Source organism: Leptonychotes weddellii, chromosome 12, assembly GCF_054177405.1.
Source record: "Leptonychotes weddellii isolate Sample4059 chromosome 12, ASM5417740v2, whole genome shotgun sequence".
Taxonomy (NCBI): domain Eukaryota; kingdom Metazoa; phylum Chordata; class Mammalia; order Carnivora; family Phocidae; genus Leptonychotes; species Leptonychotes weddellii.
In genome coordinates, this window is record NC_138380.1 from 33,831,675 (window position 1) to 33,851,794 (window position 20,120).

General features: G+C 40.8%; 1 protein-coding gene across 6 annotated transcripts in view; it reads left to right on the forward strand.

The window, feature by feature from the left end:
- Positions 1-20,120, forward strand: part of DOCK4 (dedicator of cytokinesis 4) — a 417,063-nt gene that overhangs the window by 282,337 nt on the left and 114,606 nt on the right. For all 6 annotated transcript variants that reach the window (XM_081800230.1, XM_081800232.1, XM_081800233.1 and 3 more), the window contains 6 exons: positions 139-236; positions 345-428; positions 603-703; positions 2,979-3,060; positions 4,113-4,283; positions 8,784-8,976. In XM_081800230.1, the coding sequence (XP_081656356.1) occupies positions 139-236; positions 345-428; positions 603-703; positions 2,979-3,060; positions 4,113-4,283; positions 8,784-8,976 (729 nt within the window). The remainder of the gene's footprint in view (positions 1-138; positions 237-344; positions 429-602; positions 704-2,978; positions 3,061-4,112; positions 4,284-8,783; positions 8,977-20,120) is intronic.

The following is a 20,120-nucleotide window of genomic DNA, read 5'->3' on the forward strand; positions in this document are numbered from 1 at the left end:
AGTCTGGGGGAGCCTGAAACTTGGATGACCAGGAGGGTAGGCAACATGTGTAAGAATCTAGCTTTTATCGGTGGAACACTTTCATGTGAGGGATTATTCTCTGCTAAGGCAATTAATCTTCCTTTTCTGTTTGGCAAGGTGATATGCTTGATCTGTTGAAATGGAGAACCCACCCAGACAAGATCACAGGCTGTCTTTCTAAAATAAAAGAAATCGATGGCTCAGAGATAGTAAAGGTATATGCTATTTTGTTATCCCTCTCTTGGAAATTCATGGAATAAAGAGTATTTGGAGAGGAAGGACAGATGATACTGTTTTTATTAATTTACTTCTTTATCTAACAGTTTCTGCAAGATACGCTGGATACTTTATTTGGAATTTTAGATGAAAATTCCCAAAAATATGGATCTAAAGTATTTGATTCTTTGGTGAGTTTAAATTCACTTTAATTGTATCCTAACAATTTTGTCTCTCGGTCTTGACTTTCATAAGGCCCTTTCTGAGATGTGCACTTAATAGCATAAGAGTCACTTAAAAAGAACCAAAAAAAAAAAAAATCTTAATTTGCATTTGGTTTTTATAAAGCTCAATTTTCGTTTTAGGTTCACATAATAAATTTGCTGCAAGATAGCAAATTCCATCATTTTAAACCTGTAATGGACACTTATATTGAGAGTCACTTTGCTGGGGCACTTGCATACAGGTAAGGCCTTTATCTTGTAATTGGTTTAGAAGCAATTCCTTTTGAGCTTTTCCACGCAGAACCAGCAATATAGGAAAATTTAAAAGGGAGTGTAGGAAGAAATGAACCACAACATCTGAAGTGTCTCTTGAGTCAGTCTCTTCCTTTCTCACACATCTTTTTTTAATGGCTGCAACTTACTGTGATTAAAAGGACCAAAAAAAAAAAAAAACCTTTCTGAATTCTATTCCTAAAACCTAAAATATAAAGTGTTTTCTTCTTGTCTCTACTTCATGTGATATTCTTTCGTCTGAAATGCCTGGTTATTTCAGTCTGCCTGCCAAAAACCCCATTTAACCACCACATTCCTCACTGATTCTAGAAGTCTTTAAGAAAGAGATGTGAAGGGAAAACAGCCTTTGTCATCCTATCTTTTTAAATTCCTTCATTCATTTATCTGTTAATATTTACTGAGTCCCTACTGCCTGCCTAATGCATGCTGATTCATGTGAAGACATTAAGCAGGTCAGCCATGGACTCGACCCTTTGATAGGAGCTGCCATTTTCACTGCTCATCCCTTCCTATTAGCTCAGATTCTGCAGGCAAGGCTAAAGTGAATGAATAATGACAAGCTGTAGCTCTTACCTGCCTCCCTGCGGCCGAGTTGATACTTCCCAGAAGGCAACAGCTTCTTTCTTTCTGTGCTATGTATAACATCTTCCCGGTCTTTGGCCCTGACTTAAATACAGCCCTGGAATGTTCCCCAAAGTTCTTTCTCCCCATTCTAACACTGCCGTTGCTATTCTGACCATGTTTTTACCAGATACCTTAAGCACAAAGGCCATGTACACGCACAATCATTCCCAGAAGTGTGTTAAAAAAAGATGGAATTGGGGCGCCTGGGTGGCTCAGTTGGTTAAGCGACTGCCTTCGGCTCAGGTCATGATCCTGGAGTCCCGGGATCGAGTCCCGCATCGGGCTCCCCGCTCGGCAGGGAGTCTGCTTCTCCCTCTGACCCTCCCCCCTCTCATGTGCTCTCTCTCTCTCTCATTCTCTCTGTCTCAAATAAATAAATAAAATCTTAAAAAAAAAAAAAAAGAATATTGGTCTTTTAAAAAAAAAAAAGATGGACTTGTGTTTTTGCCCCTTTTTTCCCCATCATGTGATATATAAAAGATAAGTAATCAAATAAGCATTTGATCCTATTACCTTGGGTATTCCTTCTCAAGGCATGTGAAGATTTAATACTCCAACATTTCAATGAATGGTGTGTCAACATGATTTTTACAGAGGGTGAAATGTAATATCAGGGATAGTATGAAACATTGGCCCGACTCTGCCACTCGGCCTAACATTTGGGGCCCTGGTAACATGTCACCGCTTGTGACTGAAATTATCAGTGGAAGCTGGAGAGGAAGGGTGTAATTTCTAACACTTTATGTTGGCCAGGAGAGCAGGATAATCATTCCTAACAAGACAGATAAGGCCTATGGAATCTTATTGGGCTATGGGTGGTCAGAAACTCACTGACCTTTATCTTCAAAATAACACTCCAGGCAGCATCTGCCTTGTACCACATCCATGTGTTCTTCCCTGACTGAGAGAAAAGAGGAGCATTTTTTAAAAATTGCTCTGTTTCCCAGAAACCAAGAACAGAACAAAGGTAAAGGTAGCAAGACTGCAATCTTGAGAATTATTGTTGTTTTTTTTAATTCAAATTTTGTTCCTTAAAAAAAAAAAAAAACTTGGCTGTTTTGGAAATTCCCTCACTAAGGCACTCTGATGATAAGCCTTGTTCTTCCCGTAGGTCAGAGAATTGGCTAGATCAATCCATGGGCGTGTGATTTGAAGTAGGGTGTTGTTGCCTTATCCTTCCCCACACCCCCCTATGGCCTCCAAATGAATATTTCATCCAGCTTGTTTACATGGTCACTGGGGAAGAAATCCCAATTATCAGTTGTCCAAGATGGACCATGCGGTCAGACTTCCAGGCCCTTTCTTGGCCAGAGTCCTTTTCTCTGGTATTTGTGTTTGCCCATTGGGAAGCTTTGCCAGAAACAGCAGGGTCAATGGGATGTGTCCGTATTGAGGAGAATCTCAATGGGAGGAAGCTTCAAAGACAGGTAGTGATGTTGCTGTGCACATTCCTAATACCATCAGATTACACCGTCTGACAGAAAACGGTGAGGACTGATGGGGAAAGAAGCCTCCTCGTGATAAAAATGTTGGATTTGTTGGCTTTTAACTGAGAACTCGACCAAGTCCACCTTCTGTATATTTTCCCCTGTGTTTCAGAGATCTCATCAAAGTTCTCAAGTGGTATGTGGACAGGATAACGGAAGCGGAACGGCAAGAACACATCCAGGAGGTGTTGAAGGTAATGACACACTGGCGATAGTAGATAATGTCGTCTAACAGAACTGTTGCGTGATGATGCCTAAACTAACTGCTTTCCTCTACATAGACAGTAATTGGTGATGATGTATTACTGGCATTCCAGTTCAAGGATCTTAATCAGTTTATGCTCCTCCAGAGCTGATGAAATTTGAAAGAAACTTTGCCAGGCTCACCCACTGGAACTGCTTAGGATTGAATCCTTATGCCTCTGAGCTCCAGAACCCTTGGAGTGAAGTCTAGGGTTGGCAGGAGGGAGGTCTTAGGACAGAAGACCACAGAGAAGCAGTTAAGCCTGGAAGTTCCTGGCTCTTGCTTCCAACACCCTGACAGAGGCCGTTTGAGAACAACTTGTCTGAAATTTTGAGAGAGTATAGGGTGGCTTGGCAGGGGTCACAGTGAGGAGACCTGAGGTTTTACTGGGCCTCGTGGTTTAAAGCTGCCCACGTGTCTGGACCCTCGGTGCTCGGTGGAGATGCTAACACTTTACTTGCAAACATGTTCATGAAGAACACAGGTCCTTAAAGGAATTGTCCAGTAGTTGCTCTGAGAGTCCTCTCATGTCCTCTCATTGAGTGCCACTCTATTTGATGTCAGTAGGTAAAAGTAGACAGGTATGCACTTTTAAAAGCAAGTGGTTTCCTAATTATAAATTTATCACGTTGGTCTGATGGAAGGTAAAATGCTAAGTGGAAAGAGTACCTGCCAGCAAAGCACAATAATTTTTGAGAAACAGACCAGTATCTCTCTGTTAACTAAATTTTAAAAACCACCTGAGGATCAAAAGCATTTCAGGTTCATACTTCTTGAGAATTACAAAGAATTTTCAAATTAGCTATACATTTTGTCTCATTAGCATCAGAGAAAAATGGCTCTTCCCCCACAAGTAAATACTGTTTGAAAATCTCATTGGGGGTCTTAGCGTTTAAATCAATAATTTAAAATTCTAATGTTGTCCCGTGGTTTTTATGCCATGTCATTGTTAAATACTCTCGGTTTCCTTTGAGACTAACTTTTAAAACATTTCGTTTTAAGGCACAAGAATATATTTTTAAGTATATAGTGCAATCTCGAAGGCTCTTTTCCCTCGCCACCGGGGGGCAAAATGAAGAGGAATTTCGCTGCTGCATTCAGGAGCTCCTTATGTCGGTCCGTTTCTTCCTTTCTCAAGAGAGCAAAGGGTCAGGAGCGTTATCTCAATCACAGGTAATGTTTTTTCATCTCTGCTCGGTAGAGCAAAAATGAGTCCAGTTTATTTGTGTTTACATAGCAGCGGAAGCGAATGTTTTCTCCACGAGAAATCCATTGCTCCAGTTGATACATGGAGCGTAAGCAACTTGGCAGACTTTTAAAAGGTCCCCTAGCTTCTGAGCACCGGCAGAGCAGAAGTTTGGTTGCCTTTCCTCCGACTGTTCTCACTCTTCGTGGGGAGGCTGTTGGTCTGCAGCAGCCTGGATTTCGGTTCCCAAAACACACGCTGATGAGTAGACACACCGTCAGCATCAGCCTCGGGGAAGGAAGTTCACTGGAGCTGACTTGTTTCTGTTGTTTACCCCAAGCCTTGCACTACATTTTAATCTGTCAGCTTGAGACTCATTGTATTGGATTTGGCTAAACTGCATGTTGTTTTGTTTTATTTAACTTGACCCTAATCGTCCTGGGACTGATCTTACATGACCAATGCTGAGCAGCTGTTGCCAAATGCTATTACCTGGAGTGGCTCCACGGGTTCTGTTTAAGAGCGGGGTTTATCCCCTTTCCAAGTAGCACGGCCTTGAATGTGTTCTGAGCAGTCATTCTCAATACCTTACTTTACATTTTCTTAATCCTTCTGATACACTTTTAGTTCGAATGACTTGGTTAAAAACCTATCAGATGGAGAAGCAGCCTCTTTGCTGCCATCCCCTGGAGACTAGAGATTTATAATCACTGAGAATTAGAGGGAGAAAAATGGGAGATTAGAAGACAAAACTAACTAGATCCCTTTAGAGTAACATTATAATTTGGTGCCATTTGACATTTGGAAGGTATTACATATAATGGTAAAACACCAGAAATGTACCAATCCTCTGTGCTTTTTCTGACTTTTGGGGGCTATTCTTTCTTTTTTTTTTTTGATTTAATTTTATTATGTTATGTTAATCACCATACATTACATCATTAGTTTTTGATGTAGTGTTCCATGATTCATTGTTTGCATATAACACCCAGTGCTCCATGCAGAACGTGCCCTCTTTAATACCCATCACCAGGCTTATTAGTCTCTTCTTTACATAAGTGGGCCAATTTTACATGTGGGCAAGGATACAATTCAGGCTCTTTTAACGGCATTTTGTCCTCTATTGCTAATGGCACAATCCCTGTGCTTGAGGAACTTGCCAGATACCTCAAAGTCAAATTGCCCACTAGCCAAACCCTACTTTCAGCAGTTGATACTTGAAAAGGATAATCCAACAAGCTAATCATGTATTCCTTTAGATCAAAGTTCTCAGAAACTCACTACTTTTATAAAAGCTATTTAATTGAGATTTTTTTTTATCATAAACCTTTACCGGTTATAGGGACAAAACTTACCTAATCACATCTGAAAAATATTCTCTTACTTTTAAGGGTAAATTTAAGTCATGGTTTCTCAATGACATGCCTTCCTAGGGACTCAAGAGGTTTTTTTCCCTTCTATAAAGTTAGAGAAATATTCTTTTTCCTTAGTTATGTTTCCACTGCATCTTAGTAGTTGCCCTGAGATGACATGGGCCCACGTGATGTGATCATTTTCTTTTAGGTTGGTGCTATGAGAATTCATAGAAAATGACGAAGTGGTTAGTTTTCTTTACTAAGCAAAGAGGACTTTGTCCCTCTGTGTTTTGGGAGAAAAGGGAATACTCTAGACCTTTTTTTATTCCAAGTTCCCTTTTGACCCCACACCCTCATAGTTCTCTTTTCTAAGAAGGAAGGCATTACTAATCTGATTGACCCTGCGTATGACCTTTCTGTTGCTGTGTAACAAATAACCATGTGCTTAATGGCTTTCAGTAACATCCATTTATTAGTTCACAGTTCTGTAGATAAGAAAGGTTGACTGGATTTTTTGCTTAGGGTCTCCTACAGCCAAAATCAAGGTGTTGGCCTTGATGGCTTATTTGGAGGTTCTGGGGAAGAATTCACTTTCAGAATCTCCCAAGTGTTCATAAGACTGAGATTCTCATTCCCTTGCTGGTTATCAGCAAGGGATTGGAGGAGAAGAGGGGTGTTCTCAGCTCCTAGAGCCCATTCACATTCCTTGGTATGTGGCCTCTCCATCGTCAAAGCCAGCAACGGTGGACGCCTGGGTGCCTCAGTTGGTTAAGCGACTGCCTTCGGCTCAGGTCATGATCCTGGAGTCCCGGGATCGAGTCCCGCATCGGGCTCCCCGCTCAGCGGGGAGTCTGCTTCTCCCTCTGACCCTCCCCACTCTCATGCTCTCTTTATCTCATTCTCTCTCTCAAATAAATAAATAAAATCTTTAAAAAAAAAAAAAAAAGACAGCAACGGTATGTCAGATCCTTCTCATGCTTCAAATCTCTCTGAGTTCTCCCACCATGAGCTAGAGAAAACTTCTGCTTTAAAGGGTCATGTCATTAGGTCAGGCCCATATGGATAATCTCTGTATTTTAAGGTCAGCTCATTAGTAACCTTCATTATACCTGCAAAATCCCTTTTGCCATGTAACATAACTTAGGCACAGGAACAACACTGGGGAAAAAAGGTCTAGGGGGTCATCTTAGAATTCTGCCAATCACATCCAGAGCCAAGAATATCCACCGGTCCAAATCTTACTGTGGGGGTTGCCTTAAATTCAAAAACCCAATTTCCTTGCTCTCTTTTGCATTTTTTCACTGTGGGCTACAACTCAAGGCAAATTCTGTCTTCTGGAGGCAGAGCAGCCATCCCAGAAAACCTTCATGTTGGATCAGTTTATAGTGCCCCACAGATCAGGCCATCCTTGTTCTATCGGGATGCTCATTTAGTCCTCCTGCCCTAACCCCAGCTCACTAATGACTCTGTCTTTGGGAGCCCGGCCCCAACAGGACTGCTCACTCAGCCGTTGGAGCTGTGCCTTTCGGTTTCCCCCTCCATAGACAGATCCCCAAGAGCAGAAGAGAGATGTCGGAAGGAGTTGAGGTCCAAAACCTTGTCCCAAATTCCTAATAATTCTTTCTCTATTTGTCTTGGCTATCAGGAAGGTCAAAGTAAACATAGGCTTTTCTTGTTATTTGCGATAAAAATCTTAGTTTAGATATCTTGGTCCAGCTATCATTCTGCTCTTATCACAAGGTGCTTTATCCTTTTTAATACATGTATCTTCACTGCAGGCACATTCAAATACGTTTTTGAAGTAAAGAGCTATAACTAAAGAATTGACAGATTAATGAAAAGATTCCCGAGGAATATCAACGTAGTTGACTTTCCAGTAATCAGAAAGCTGGGCTCATCTTACTGTATTTTATTTTTTTAACTTCATCTGTATGACTCAGCTCTTTGCAGAGTGAAATGAAGGTTATATAAATATAGTCTTTAACAGGGAATACCAAGTTATTAATTTTAAATGCATCCAAGTAAATCTATAATGTTTAAGAGTCAAGGAGAACATAGCTGTTGACTTTAGCCCCTGAAGCATTTTGGTGGTTCTGGCATCAAAAACAAGTCTTGGCTCTTCTAGATATTTCTGTTGCTGCTGTACAGATAAATGCCAAAACCCATGAATTTGAATTTGAGTCTGTGTTTGAATCATCAGCACATGTAGACTCGACCTACTTTCTGCTGGTGTCAGATCTCATTGGTAAGCCAGCTAGCACTTGAATATTAGCATATTAGAAACATGTGCCTCCTTCCCCCACTTGGTAGACTTGAGGCTGGTCGACGCTTCCTTCCGTTGCCCTCCTTTTTGTGGAATTTAAAAGACCGGGTTTGTTTTGATGTACAATCCTAGTCCAATGTGTGCCCCTTAGGATTTAATACTAGCATCTTTTTTTTCCCTTAAAAAATGGTTATCAGGCTTCTTCACTTACATAAAGAATATTGTTCTTAGTACACACAGTTCTGGGTTACAATAAACCTCAAAGCAACCTAAAGGTTTGTTATAATGATCTTTTGATTTTACAGGTGATAAAACTGAAACCCAGGGGGCTAAAGTGACTTGTCCAAGGTCACAGAGTTGATTAGAGGCCAAGCTAGTAGTTCATATAATCTAGATCTTCTTGTTCCCTGTCTTGTTTTTTTCTTTAACCACAACTTCAGTGCTTTCGGGAATCAATGTGTTTGGTTTCTTCAAGGTAAATGAGATTTAGATGAGCACTTCAGAAACCTTCTCCAAAAAGAAAGGAAATATAAGTGACTGCATTCCAGGTCTTGGTTGAGCATTCTTTCCATTTGATCATGCTGCATTTTGCTGATTCTGTGCAATTTTTTGCCAATCATTTTGCTAATGTCAATGATTTTCCAGAATTTCTCAGTTTTATTATATTGCACATTTTAAAACATGGTTCTATTTTGCTACACTTTTTTTTTTTTTTAACTGCAGCCTTTTAGCTTTAGGTACGGGAACGATTTTACGTTCATTTTTTTTATCATTCAGAATTATTTATCACAGTCTTAAACTCACTGACATTTTAGAGCAAATTTCTCGGGTTATATCTTGGGAGTTGATTTAAATCTCTTCCTTTTAAGGCTGTGTTTCTGAGCTCCTTCCCAGCTGTGTACTCAGAGCTCCTGAAGCTCTTTGATATCAGGGAAGTGGCCAACTTGGTGCAGGACACCCTGGGCAGTCTGCCGACCATCGTGCATGTGGATGACTCCCTGCAGGCCGTGAAGCTGCAGTGCATCGGCAAAACCGTGGAAAGCCAGCTTTATACCAATCCAGGTAGGGTGGTGAGTCTTGTGAATGAAACATTGTTTCCAGAAAGCCATTACTTACCCCGGGTAGTCATAGGTCAGCAGAAGCAATTAGGAAGAGGAAGCAGAAAATGCCTTTCTTTGAGAAAGCCTTGTATGTTTGGATAGTAGAATAAATTTATTAAGTAGCCAAATACAGCAGCATGACTATCAAAGCTTTTTTTCTAGAAAGAATGAAAATCCTAATGATTAAATTATTGATTGTAATCACAAACTAGTTTTGATGTCAGGCATGCTTACTTTTTTGTTATAGGTTTTATTTTTTTTAAGATTTTATTTATTTATTTGAGAGAGAGAGAGCACGAGCCAGGAAGAGAGGCAGAGGGAGAGGGAGAAACAGGCTAACCTCTGAGCAGGGAGTCTGATGCATGGCTCAATCCCAGGACCCCAGGATCATGATGAGCCGAAGGCACTTAACTGACTGAGCCACCCAGGTGCCCTAGATTTTATTTTTTTTGTTCAACAAAATTTAATATTTTCTTTCAGAGATGCTTATAGGGACCTGATATGATCCTTACGTGTTTGTCTCTTTTGTTCTTAAAATGTTTCCATCAATTTGTGTTCTGAAACTGAGTGAAAGTTTTGATGTATTGTCATTTTTTATTTTATCCTAATAGCAAGTGACCAGTTACTAAATTGATTTTGTCATAGTATCTGTTATTAAATTCCACTGCCTTTTGTTTTCTTCTAGTTTTTCCTGAAATAAAATACCAGCCTCATTTTAAAGTTTAAGAAGTTTCTATCACTATCACTAAATAAGCTTTTAAAAATGGACTCTACTGAGAATTCTCTTTCCACATGAATCAATATGTGCGTATTAATACTTTTGAAATAGGGTTTCAAATACAGTCAAAAAAGCTTTTTTTACATTATTTTATTGTAAAACATTTTAAAACATACAAGAACAGAGTGTAAGATAGTAAATCATTAATAAATCTCAACAGTATCAGGTATTTGCTTTGGGTCTTTTATTAAGAAATTGGTCACTACAGATATATTTAAGCCCTCTTGCGTGTATTTACTTACTTCAGAGAAATTCCCACTATCAGAGATTCCTGTTTCTATTTTCTCTGCCTTTATTACGTATCTATAAAAATATAACTTTTTTCATCTTTTCAGATATCTTTCATCTTTTAGTCTTTGTATGATATTATGTTGTACGTCATTCCATAGAGTGCTTCTTTTTGACTAATATACTTTTATATTTATCCAAGCTACTAGGTACACCTCTAGTTCATTTTTTTAGTTTATTTTTTATTGGATGGTATTCCACTCTGAATGAATTTATCTTGGTTAATTTATTTTTTCTCCTGTTGATGGATCATTTGTTTCTGTTTTTTTTTTTCCCCCTGAAATGATACTTCAGGAAATAAAAGAAATTTCAAACCTTCTAATTTCTCCCCAGGAAAACATCTTGTGCTGAAGAAAGGATGTTTCTTGCAGTGGTTTGCGAACTCTGCTCCTCAGAGGCGTAGAGGTTCTTCTGCAGTGATCAGGGCCTCCCCCAGGGTTAGGAACAGAGGTGCGAAGTGTAGGGGGTAGAGGTCCAGACCAGGTACCTGGTGTTAGTTTTCTATTGGTACTGTAAGAATTACTACAAATGTAATGGTTTAAAACAACATAAACTTTGTATCTTACCATTCCGGAGGGCAGAAGTCCAAAATGCTTTTCCCTGGGCTAAAATTAAGGTGATTAAGGTGTCCGCAGGACTGCATTCCTTTGTGGAGGGTCTAGGAGAGGATCTCTTTTCTTGCCTTTTACAGTTTGTAGGGGCCACCTGCACTCCTTGGCTCGTGGCCCCTTCCTTCATCTTTAAACCCTGTAGTGGAGCATCGCCAGATCTCTCTCTGACTCTGACTCTTCCACCTTCAGGGACCCCTTGATTCTATTGGGCCCATCCATATAATCCAGGATAATCTCGTCATCTCAAGACCCTTAATTTAAGCACTTCTGCAGAGTCTGTATTGCCCTTACATATTCCCATGTTCTGGGAATTAAGGCATGGACATCTTCGGGAGATCATTATTCTGTCTGTCCCATATGGGTGAAACAGAGTCTAAAGCTTGTGATAGCTCACCTGCATATATGAAGGGAAAAAAAGACACTTAGAAATCTATGAGTTTTATTTATGGATTAAAAGTTTTAAAAATGAGACTCAGAGCACTGCGCTTGTGAGCATATACATCTTAGCTAGAAGGATGTTACAAATGACACTTTCCTGACTTAAAATTATAAATCTAAACTAGGACAAGATAAAGTAGAGATAAGGACATTACAGGGTATCAACTGGATACATCATCAAAGATCAAATACATAGTTTTTGACAGTTCCTATTTCTCAGAACATAGACTATGGTGAAGACAGTTGCTACTTTGAGCTTAATTCTGATCAGCAAAGAAATGGTTAGTGAGATAGAAGTGAGAAGAATCTGAGAAAGTGACCTTATTTTCTGAGAGTTGATATTATCCAGGGAGAGGAGTACAGAGTACAGTTGGCCCACACTTTTAAGAAAATAAATTTTAGAACATTTTAGAAAAAAAGACTTGATGTTATAAGCTCCCTAGGAAAGACAAATAGTTCTAACAGTTGTCTTTGTGCTCGAATCCTGTGTTAGAGTTCTCCAGAGAAACAGACCCGATAGGGGTGTGTGTGTGTGTGTGTGTGTGTGTGTGTGTGTGTGTGTGTGTGTGTGTGTATGTACAAGATTTCTTATGAGGAATGAGTTCAAGTGATGATGGAGGCTGAGAATTCCTAACATCTGCAGTTGGTCAGCTGGAGACCTGAGAGAGTCAGTGGTGAAAGTTCCAGTCCAGGTCTGAGAAGGCAGAAGACTGATGTCTGCTCAAAGAGAGGCAGAGAGAGCAAATTCTCCATTTTGTCTCCTTTGGTTCTATTCAGGCCTTGAGTTCATTGGATGAGATCCACCCACTTTGAGGGGGCAATCTGCTTTACTCAGGCTGCCAATTCCAATATTAATCTCATCCAGAAATGCTCTCACAGACACACCCAGGATAATGTTTAACCAAATATCCGGGTACCCCATGGCACAGTCAGGTTGATGCATAAAAATCGACAAAAATTCCAAGGAGAAAAAAAAAAGGCAGAGGAAGCATGCTTAGGCACCAGCATGACTATAGAATACTCCTGGTTGAGCTTAGATTAGAAATTAATATAGAGAAAAGACAGAGAGACACATAGTCAACACCACAAGAAGGGAATGACAAAAGTCATAAGAAGATTGAAGCCAGGTTGAGTTGAGGGTCCGTGGGCAACTTCAGGGCTGGAGCCATTCCACAGCCAGGCAGAATCATGCGCCCCCCCACCCCCAACCTAGTCACGCCCCAGGGTCAGAGTTTAGGACATCTGGTCAAACCTGAAGGCCAGTGCTAAGATTTAGAATCTATGTAGATCGATATTTGATGTCTAAGTCGTCTGGGGTCCAGGCAGACATATTTAAAGTGTAAAAATTGAACAACTCATTTTCACTTTCTCCTCACAATTCTATTCTTTCTGTTTCCTGAGGGCCAGGAAAGGGTCTAAATTTTGGAGAAGACCGCTTTGGCAATGGCAGAAAGAGTCGTTCTGAAGTATAGAGTTTGGGGAGGAAGCATCACCAAAATCATAGTTGACCCTAAGTTTTATCTGTGTGAAAATAAATGTAAACGTCAAGGCCCAATTTAAACTGTTATCTTTTTTTCTGAACTTTTCAATACTGATTGGCATGAGCAAGCACATTACTGGGGAACGGTTGAAAGCTGTATCTTCTCATTCCTTACATGTCACTCATCCACACCGACACTGATTTTCAGGGGAAATCAGGGCCGGGTTGTGTGTCTTGGTTTCATTTCCATGAACAGTTGCGCTCTTTACGGTGAAGGATTGGGAGTAGCTGCATTCCCCTGGCGGCTCAGGGCGAGGACCAGCAGAGGGAGTCATTGTAAGCCAGACCCTGAGAATGTGCATCCTACTCTCCTCCCGTTTTAGCCGTGTGGAAGCATGAAGACACAGGGATCTCTGTTTCAGCTGCCCCTCATATCCAGTAGACTCGTGGTGTTGTTCATTCATTCAGCAAATATGTACTGTGGGCAGAACCCACGCCAGGTATGATGTTAGAGATGTTTGTAGCAAGGGAAACATCTAGTTCTTGCCCTCAGTCTGCTGCTAGTCTACCATGAAAGCTGACTTCGAGAAAGGAATTAGGATGGATAAGGTGCAGCAGTTGTGATTTGGGAAGGGAAGGAGGTGCTGCGCAGCAGGGAGGCCTGAATGAGAATTGGGGTTCATTCCACCTCCTTCACCTGGGTTTGTGGCCCATGTGCTGACACGACTTTCACATTTGTATTTCTAGGCCAGATCTCTCCTCTAAGGCTCCAAACCTGAGTAGCCGTCTGTCCTTGGCTTCTCTACACAGATGATTTACAGGCCCCTCAAACCTCTGATCCCTCCAAGCGAGCTCCTCCCGTCTCAGTCTATGGCAGCACCAAGCCTGAGAAAGCTCAGAGCTGTCCTGGAAACCCTCTTCTCCCTTCTGCCCTTCATCTCTTCTCCTGAGACTACTCTTGGGCCTCCACAGCGTCTCATATCTGGCGGACCCCCTTATCCCCCAGCCTGCCACGGGTCCATTCCACACTGCCACCTTGCCCGCACTCCCTCAGACTTGTCCATCCTTGCTTCCCTTTCCCCTCTCTCATCCATCTGTGCAGCCAGAGTTCCCTTCCGGAAACTCACACCAGATGATGTCCCTCCCAGCTCCCTTGCTCACATCCCCTGGTTGTGCTCTGTTTTGAGGACACAGAAGAGAATTGATCTTTCAGGCCCTGTGACCTCACCCTGCCCACCTCCCTGATCCCGTCTCTTAATGCTTCACTCTCTGCTTGAACCCATGCTCTCCTGCTCCTCTCCAATCCCAGGTGATCCCCCTTCACCCTGCTGGGCTCAGTTTAACTCTCATTTTTTCAGGCATCTCCTCTCTGTCCTGATTACTCAGCTCTCTCTCTCATGCTTGTTTTGTTTTTTGCTTCTTGGAACACCTAACATGGCTGGAACTGAATAAAGAATTGGGTTTTAGTCATTTAAAGTCTGTCTTCATCCCTTGCTCCAGAAGGAAGACTTCCAAGGCCAGGGACTTTATCTGTTCTGATCACAGGGATCTCTCCAGCTTCCAGAACTGTGCCTGGTGCATGGTAGGTGTTCAGTAGAGGTTTCATGACTGAATACTACGTGGTGGGTCATGCATTCGGGATCAGGATTGAGCAGCAACAGGTATTAAATAAATGATGTGTATAAAAAAAAAATCTTACTGGAAAAGGATAAGCATGAATATGACAACAGAACAGCTTGGGCAGTGGGAGGCCCAGACCAGAAGCCGAGCTCAATGGATAAAGGTAACAAGTGTTCATAGCATCTAGTTTGCTTTAGGAAGGGCTCCCCGTGGTGGAGGCATCCAGGGTGGGATGAAATCCAGGTGAGAGATATCCTTCAGCCTCTCCTGTCATAACTCTGTGGTCCTGACATTGTCTGCGGGAGAACGTAGCCCCTGCACTGTGTGCTGTCCTTTCCATTCTGAGGGTTGTCTGTCCTCCAGTGTGTGAAAGACTCATTTTGTTGCTGTCTGTGACATTGGCGTTTCGGTTACTTGTGGCTTTGATCACCAGGACCCAACCTAGCTCTGAATTCAGGTGTTCTGTCATGTCGCTACTTCTCGCAGCCAGCAGCTCTGCCTCCGGCTGGTCGCTGCCCACCGCCTTTATGATGTCCCCCTCCTGGGGTGTCTGGGAGCAGGGGCAGTGGTTGGCCTGCTAGTGTCCAGCCCATGCTGCGCCTGGCACCCATGCATGGCACCGCAGGACTCCTTGACCCTGCTCCTCTGTGGAGCGATGCTGACTTCCAGGATCCTCGTCTAAGTCTTTGTTGGTAGAGGAGGTAAAGACCAGTCTGTGACTTCCTTCAATGAACCTCAAGCAGGAAATCGGCCAGCTTTTCACAGCTGCTTCTCCTCCTTCTTCGCCCCACACCCACTGAGAATTACTGATGGGAGCGGGCTTTACCTACTCAAGTGTGTATGGACAAAATAAAAAGGAAATGAGAGTCACTCCTTTATACACTCAATGAGATACATAATACAGTGAGCTTCCTCTGAGATGTGGAATATGAGTGTGTTGACCCTTTCAAGGACAAACTGTGTAACAGATTCTGTTGTTAAATGTATGGAAAGTTAGTGCCTGTCCAACTGTGGGTTTTCTTTTTTTTCTTTGGTCTTGCTTGATGAGTCCAGGTGTTTCCTTTTAAAGGTAAGAATTAGCATTTTAACCAGTCAGCTTGTTTGGCATTTACCCACCGATTGTATCATTTGCATTGGCTGACATTGCCCTAATAATGGAGAAAAAGCAAATCTGTTTAGGTAGTCATACATTTCTTTTTATGCACACCCACACAAATTATTTGTCTACCTTACATTTTGTGCAGGAGATATTCTCTTAACAGTTGGTTGCAAATTGAATTTTTAGAAATCAAAATCAGTTGGCTGCAGGAACATATCAGATAAGCTTTATCTTCCTTCCTAATGAATCATCACCAGGCAGTGACTCCTGTCATGTAATTTTTTAGATTCTTTCCCTTGGTTCTTTTTGTCAAGTAATTGATTTATAAATGAGTATTTAAGTTTTCCGGTCAGGCTTCCTGTTTAAAGGAAGCAATGCAGTGAATTATTTCACAAGTTCGGATTTTAATGATCTATGTTGGCGGAAGTGAAGAAGGCAGTGCCTTTTGTGATTTGTTTTAATGCTAAACCTAAGGCCAAACCCCCTTGTGTTGATAAACCAATAAGAGAAGTCATGTGAACACTGATAATGGCACTTTTCCAATTGCAAATATTTTGCATTCCCTATGATTTTTATTAGGATACAGAATCATATATTCTTTTACCTATGGAAGTATCTTATACTGGCTAGGAATCTACTACAGTGTTGAATTGAGTTGGTGAGGTTGGCCATCCTTGCCTTCATTTTGATCTTAAAGAGAAAGCATTCAATCTTCCACTATTAAGTATTATGTTAGCTAACGGTAGGCATTTCAGGGGCACCTGGGTGGCTCAGTCAGTGAAGCGTCTGCCTTCGGCTCAGGTCATGATCCCAGGGTCCCGGGATTGAGCCTTTCCTTGGCATTGCTCAGCAGGGAGTCTGTTTCTCCCTCTCCCTCTGCCCTCCCCATCCCACCCCCCACTCATGCTCTTCCTCTCTCAAATAAATAAAATCTTTAAAAAAATAAATAAATAAAAATAAAATAAAAGTAGGCATTTCATTAAGGCTTGTTATCAATTTGGGAAAATTACCTTCTATTATTAGCTTTCTGACAGTTTTTATCAGGAATGGATGCTGAATTTTGCATGGTTTTTTTTCCTACATCTGTTAATATGGTGAATTAATATTGATTGATTGACTTTAAAATGTTATACCAAACCTGCCTTCATGATTAACCCTGTTTATTATGTTTATATATATATATGTTTATATATATATATAAAACTAGATTTATTTTGCTAAAATTTTATAAGGATTTTTGCATCTGTGTTCATGAGAGATGGCAATCTATAGTTTTCTTGTCTTGTAATACCTCTGACTAATTTTGGCATCAATAATGCTGGCCTCATAAAAAGAGTTAGTTGTGTTCTCTGTTCTGTTTTCTGGGAGAATTTTTGTAGACTTGATGTGATTTCTTCCATAAATACTTTGTAGAATTCATAGACGTCATCTGTGCCTGGCATTTTTCTTGTGGAAAGGTTCTTAACTACAAGTTCGGTTTCTTTATTAGGTATAGTGTTATTTAAGCTGTACATTTTTTCTTGAGTGAGTCTAGTTGAATTATAATTTATGCAACTATTTATAAGACACATGGGTTTTAATAAATCAATAATAATCCATCTAAATTGACATCTTTTAAAAAAACAAGCAGATCAGGGAAAGGGGCTAGGGCATTTGCAAGTGGGCACATCCACAAATAACATGACCATTATGGGCATACAATAGACAGTAATTTTGTGCTTATGATATCCTGTTGAAAAGCAAACACTCAGGACGATAATCATAATTACTTGTTACTTTTCCAAACGATTGAAATAAATACTGTATGAGTCAGTTACCTTTCTATTTCAAATACCTATTTAATGACAAAGTAGGGATCAATATAAGACTTCCAGTAATGGAGGAATGATACTTGTACAGTCAAAATTCACTATTTATGGATTCAGGTACTAAAATGTATTTGTAACCTCAGAATCATACTTGTGACGCTCTCACGTTCATTCGCAGCCATGCACAGAGCAGTGAAAACTTTGAGCAGCCCAGTGCACACATTCCCAGCTGAGATCAGACAAGGCAACGCTCTGCCTTCCTTCCCACCCTCACGCAGGGTTAACTACAGGATGGAGCAGCAGGGGGCAGTGCAGCTCAGTGCAAGAAGCTCAAGCTCTGGGGCCACTGCATAGTTCGAATCCCACCTGTGGCCCCTCTTAGTGGGGTGGCCTCAGGCAAGTCACTTAATGCTTCTGAACATCTCTTTCTTTTCTGTAATATAAAGAAAGTAGAATCTGACCGGATGAGTTGTTCTTAGGATTTAATACTGTCATCAATGTGCGATGTGTATTGTATCTATATGTATATTGCTTCTAGGAGAAATGATACATTATTTGCTGTTTCATTGTTCCCAGTGTCTTGTTAGACCTTACCTAGCATGAATAACAAGAATGGACTGTATTTAGCTTTCTTACCTGATGAAAGTATGCAAGTATGATTTGCAGATGTTTAACAAACCTTGCTTTTAAGATAAGCGTCTCTGATCATGAAGTACTATGTATTTTACATGTTGCTAGAATTGATTTGCTGAAGTTGTAAAAAGCATTTTTGTATCTATGGTTGGTAAAGGAATTTTTTTTTAAAAAAAGAAATGTGTAATCTCACAAGTTTAGGAGCATGGGAGAGGAGATAACACATAAATATCAACAGTTTTTACCAAGTTGAGTGGCAGGTGACAGCAGACAAGAGAAGGCTGACACACACAGGTGTGTGGAGTTGGAGTAGAGCCAAGGAACAAACTCGTTTACTCCACGGAACTGCAGACGGCTCAGGGTGGTTTCAGAAAGGATCAGGAATGAAGATGCCAGTTATCCAGGGGCACCTGGCTGGCTCAGTTGGAAGAGCATGCAACTCTTGATCTTAGGGTCATGAGTTCAAGCCCCACGTTGGGTATAGAGATTACTAAAAAAGATAGATAAGCTTTAGAAAAATTATAAAAATAAAAAGAAAATACCAGATATCTGAAGATTAAAGGTGCTGGAAATATGAAAATTGGATAAAAAAAAATCCTTAGAAGGAATAGTTAGTACCCTGCCCCTGCCTCCTTCTCTAATTAATCCAAAAATGGGAAGTTTACTCTCTAAAGAAAGTAAATGAGATATGAATAGATTCAGGAGATCAGACACTGCTAAATTTGAGAACGGGATCCACACCATAAATGGGGCCTCACAGTTAAACAGAGAGACCCCTACCTGCCCCTTCCTTTCTTGATTTCAAATGACTAAAAGATGATGGTTTCCAGAGAGGAGATTGCCACATTCCAACCTGTAGAGAAAGTGACCAGCCCAAAAAAAAAGACATCTGGGTCATAACATTAAAAAAAAGAAAAAAGATCTCGGATTCTGAATTTTTGGGGTCCCCTGATGAAACATCTGGATCATCTGGATGCCTTCCCTCCCTGCTATGAAGCTTCACTAGTTCATAAGCTTTCTGAGGAGCACAGTTGTGGTTTTTTCCCCCAGTTAGCATTTTAGTACCTTGCTTGTAAAGACAGACAACCAACAATCACCAGATACTTGTAGAAATACCTTTAATGTGAAAGCAGAGGCCAAAATGAAGAAACACTTGAAAGAAGAACTTGAAAGAAAAAGATAATTCAAGGGGTGCCTGGGTGGCTCAGTCGGTTAAGCGTCTGCCTTCAGCTCAGGTCATGATCCCAGGGTCCTGGGATCGAGCCCCACATCGGGCTCCCTGCTCAGCAGGGAGCCTGCTTCTCCCTCTGTGTCTGCCTACCACTTCCCCTGCTTGTTCTCTCTCTCTTTCTCTCTGTCAAATAAATAAATAAAATCTTTAAAAAAAGAAAAAGGTAATTCAAGGAGAAAAAAAAAATCACAAAACTGTCTCTGACTAACCCAGAGAGAAAAAAATCCATGAAGCGTGGTATAAAAGAATATCACTCAAGAAATAAACAGGAGTGGCTGCATAATGAAAATACAGTACCTCTTCTTTGAAAAGTTTTGGGGATTTCATGCTGGGAGCACAGAGCATGAAACCAGGGGTAGAGCCCTTCTGAGCACAGGCACTTGTGTGATGGCGCAGGGGGCACAGACCTGTGACCCCAGCCTTGGAAATAGGAAAGAACTCTTGGAGATTAAACATGCAACAGCAGAAATAAGAAAGTTGAAGAGTTGGAAGATAAGGAGGTTGGACAAAAGGATGAAAAAATACTCAAGAAAAGAAGATAGCTTAAGACATTCATGATGTAAATATAGTCAGAGTTCCAGACAGAGGACAGAAAAACTAGAGACAAGGAAATAATCCTACAGGTATTTCAAGGCAAGTTCCCAGAGCTGAAGGACATGACTTTATAGGTTTCAAGGGCCAAGGCAAGGTACACAATCAGGCAATTTTGAATTACCAGGAATAATTTCCTGAAAGCTTTCAAAGACAGATAAACCAAAGTGAAGCAAAAACGGTGGGGGGGGGGGGGTCATGTGCAAAGCAGTGGAAATCAGAATGGTAGCAAATAGAAAATGTTAATTTAGCCAGAATTTGTGAGAGGATAGATGGATAGATTTTTTTTTTTTTTTTTGAGACTGGGGAGAAGAAAAGAGGGTAAAAAAACTAAATTCTCATCTACTATAATAAGAAGTCAGTAGATGGTCAATCTCAATGAAAAATCAGAAAATGGTCAGATAAGTATGCCATGTAGATATTTGGAGGTAAAACAGCAATTAAAAAAATAACCTATTTCAGCACAAGAATCAAAGGCCTCTTGAGTGCAGGAATCATGGATTGAGGAAAGGAACCACTGTTTTTCAAC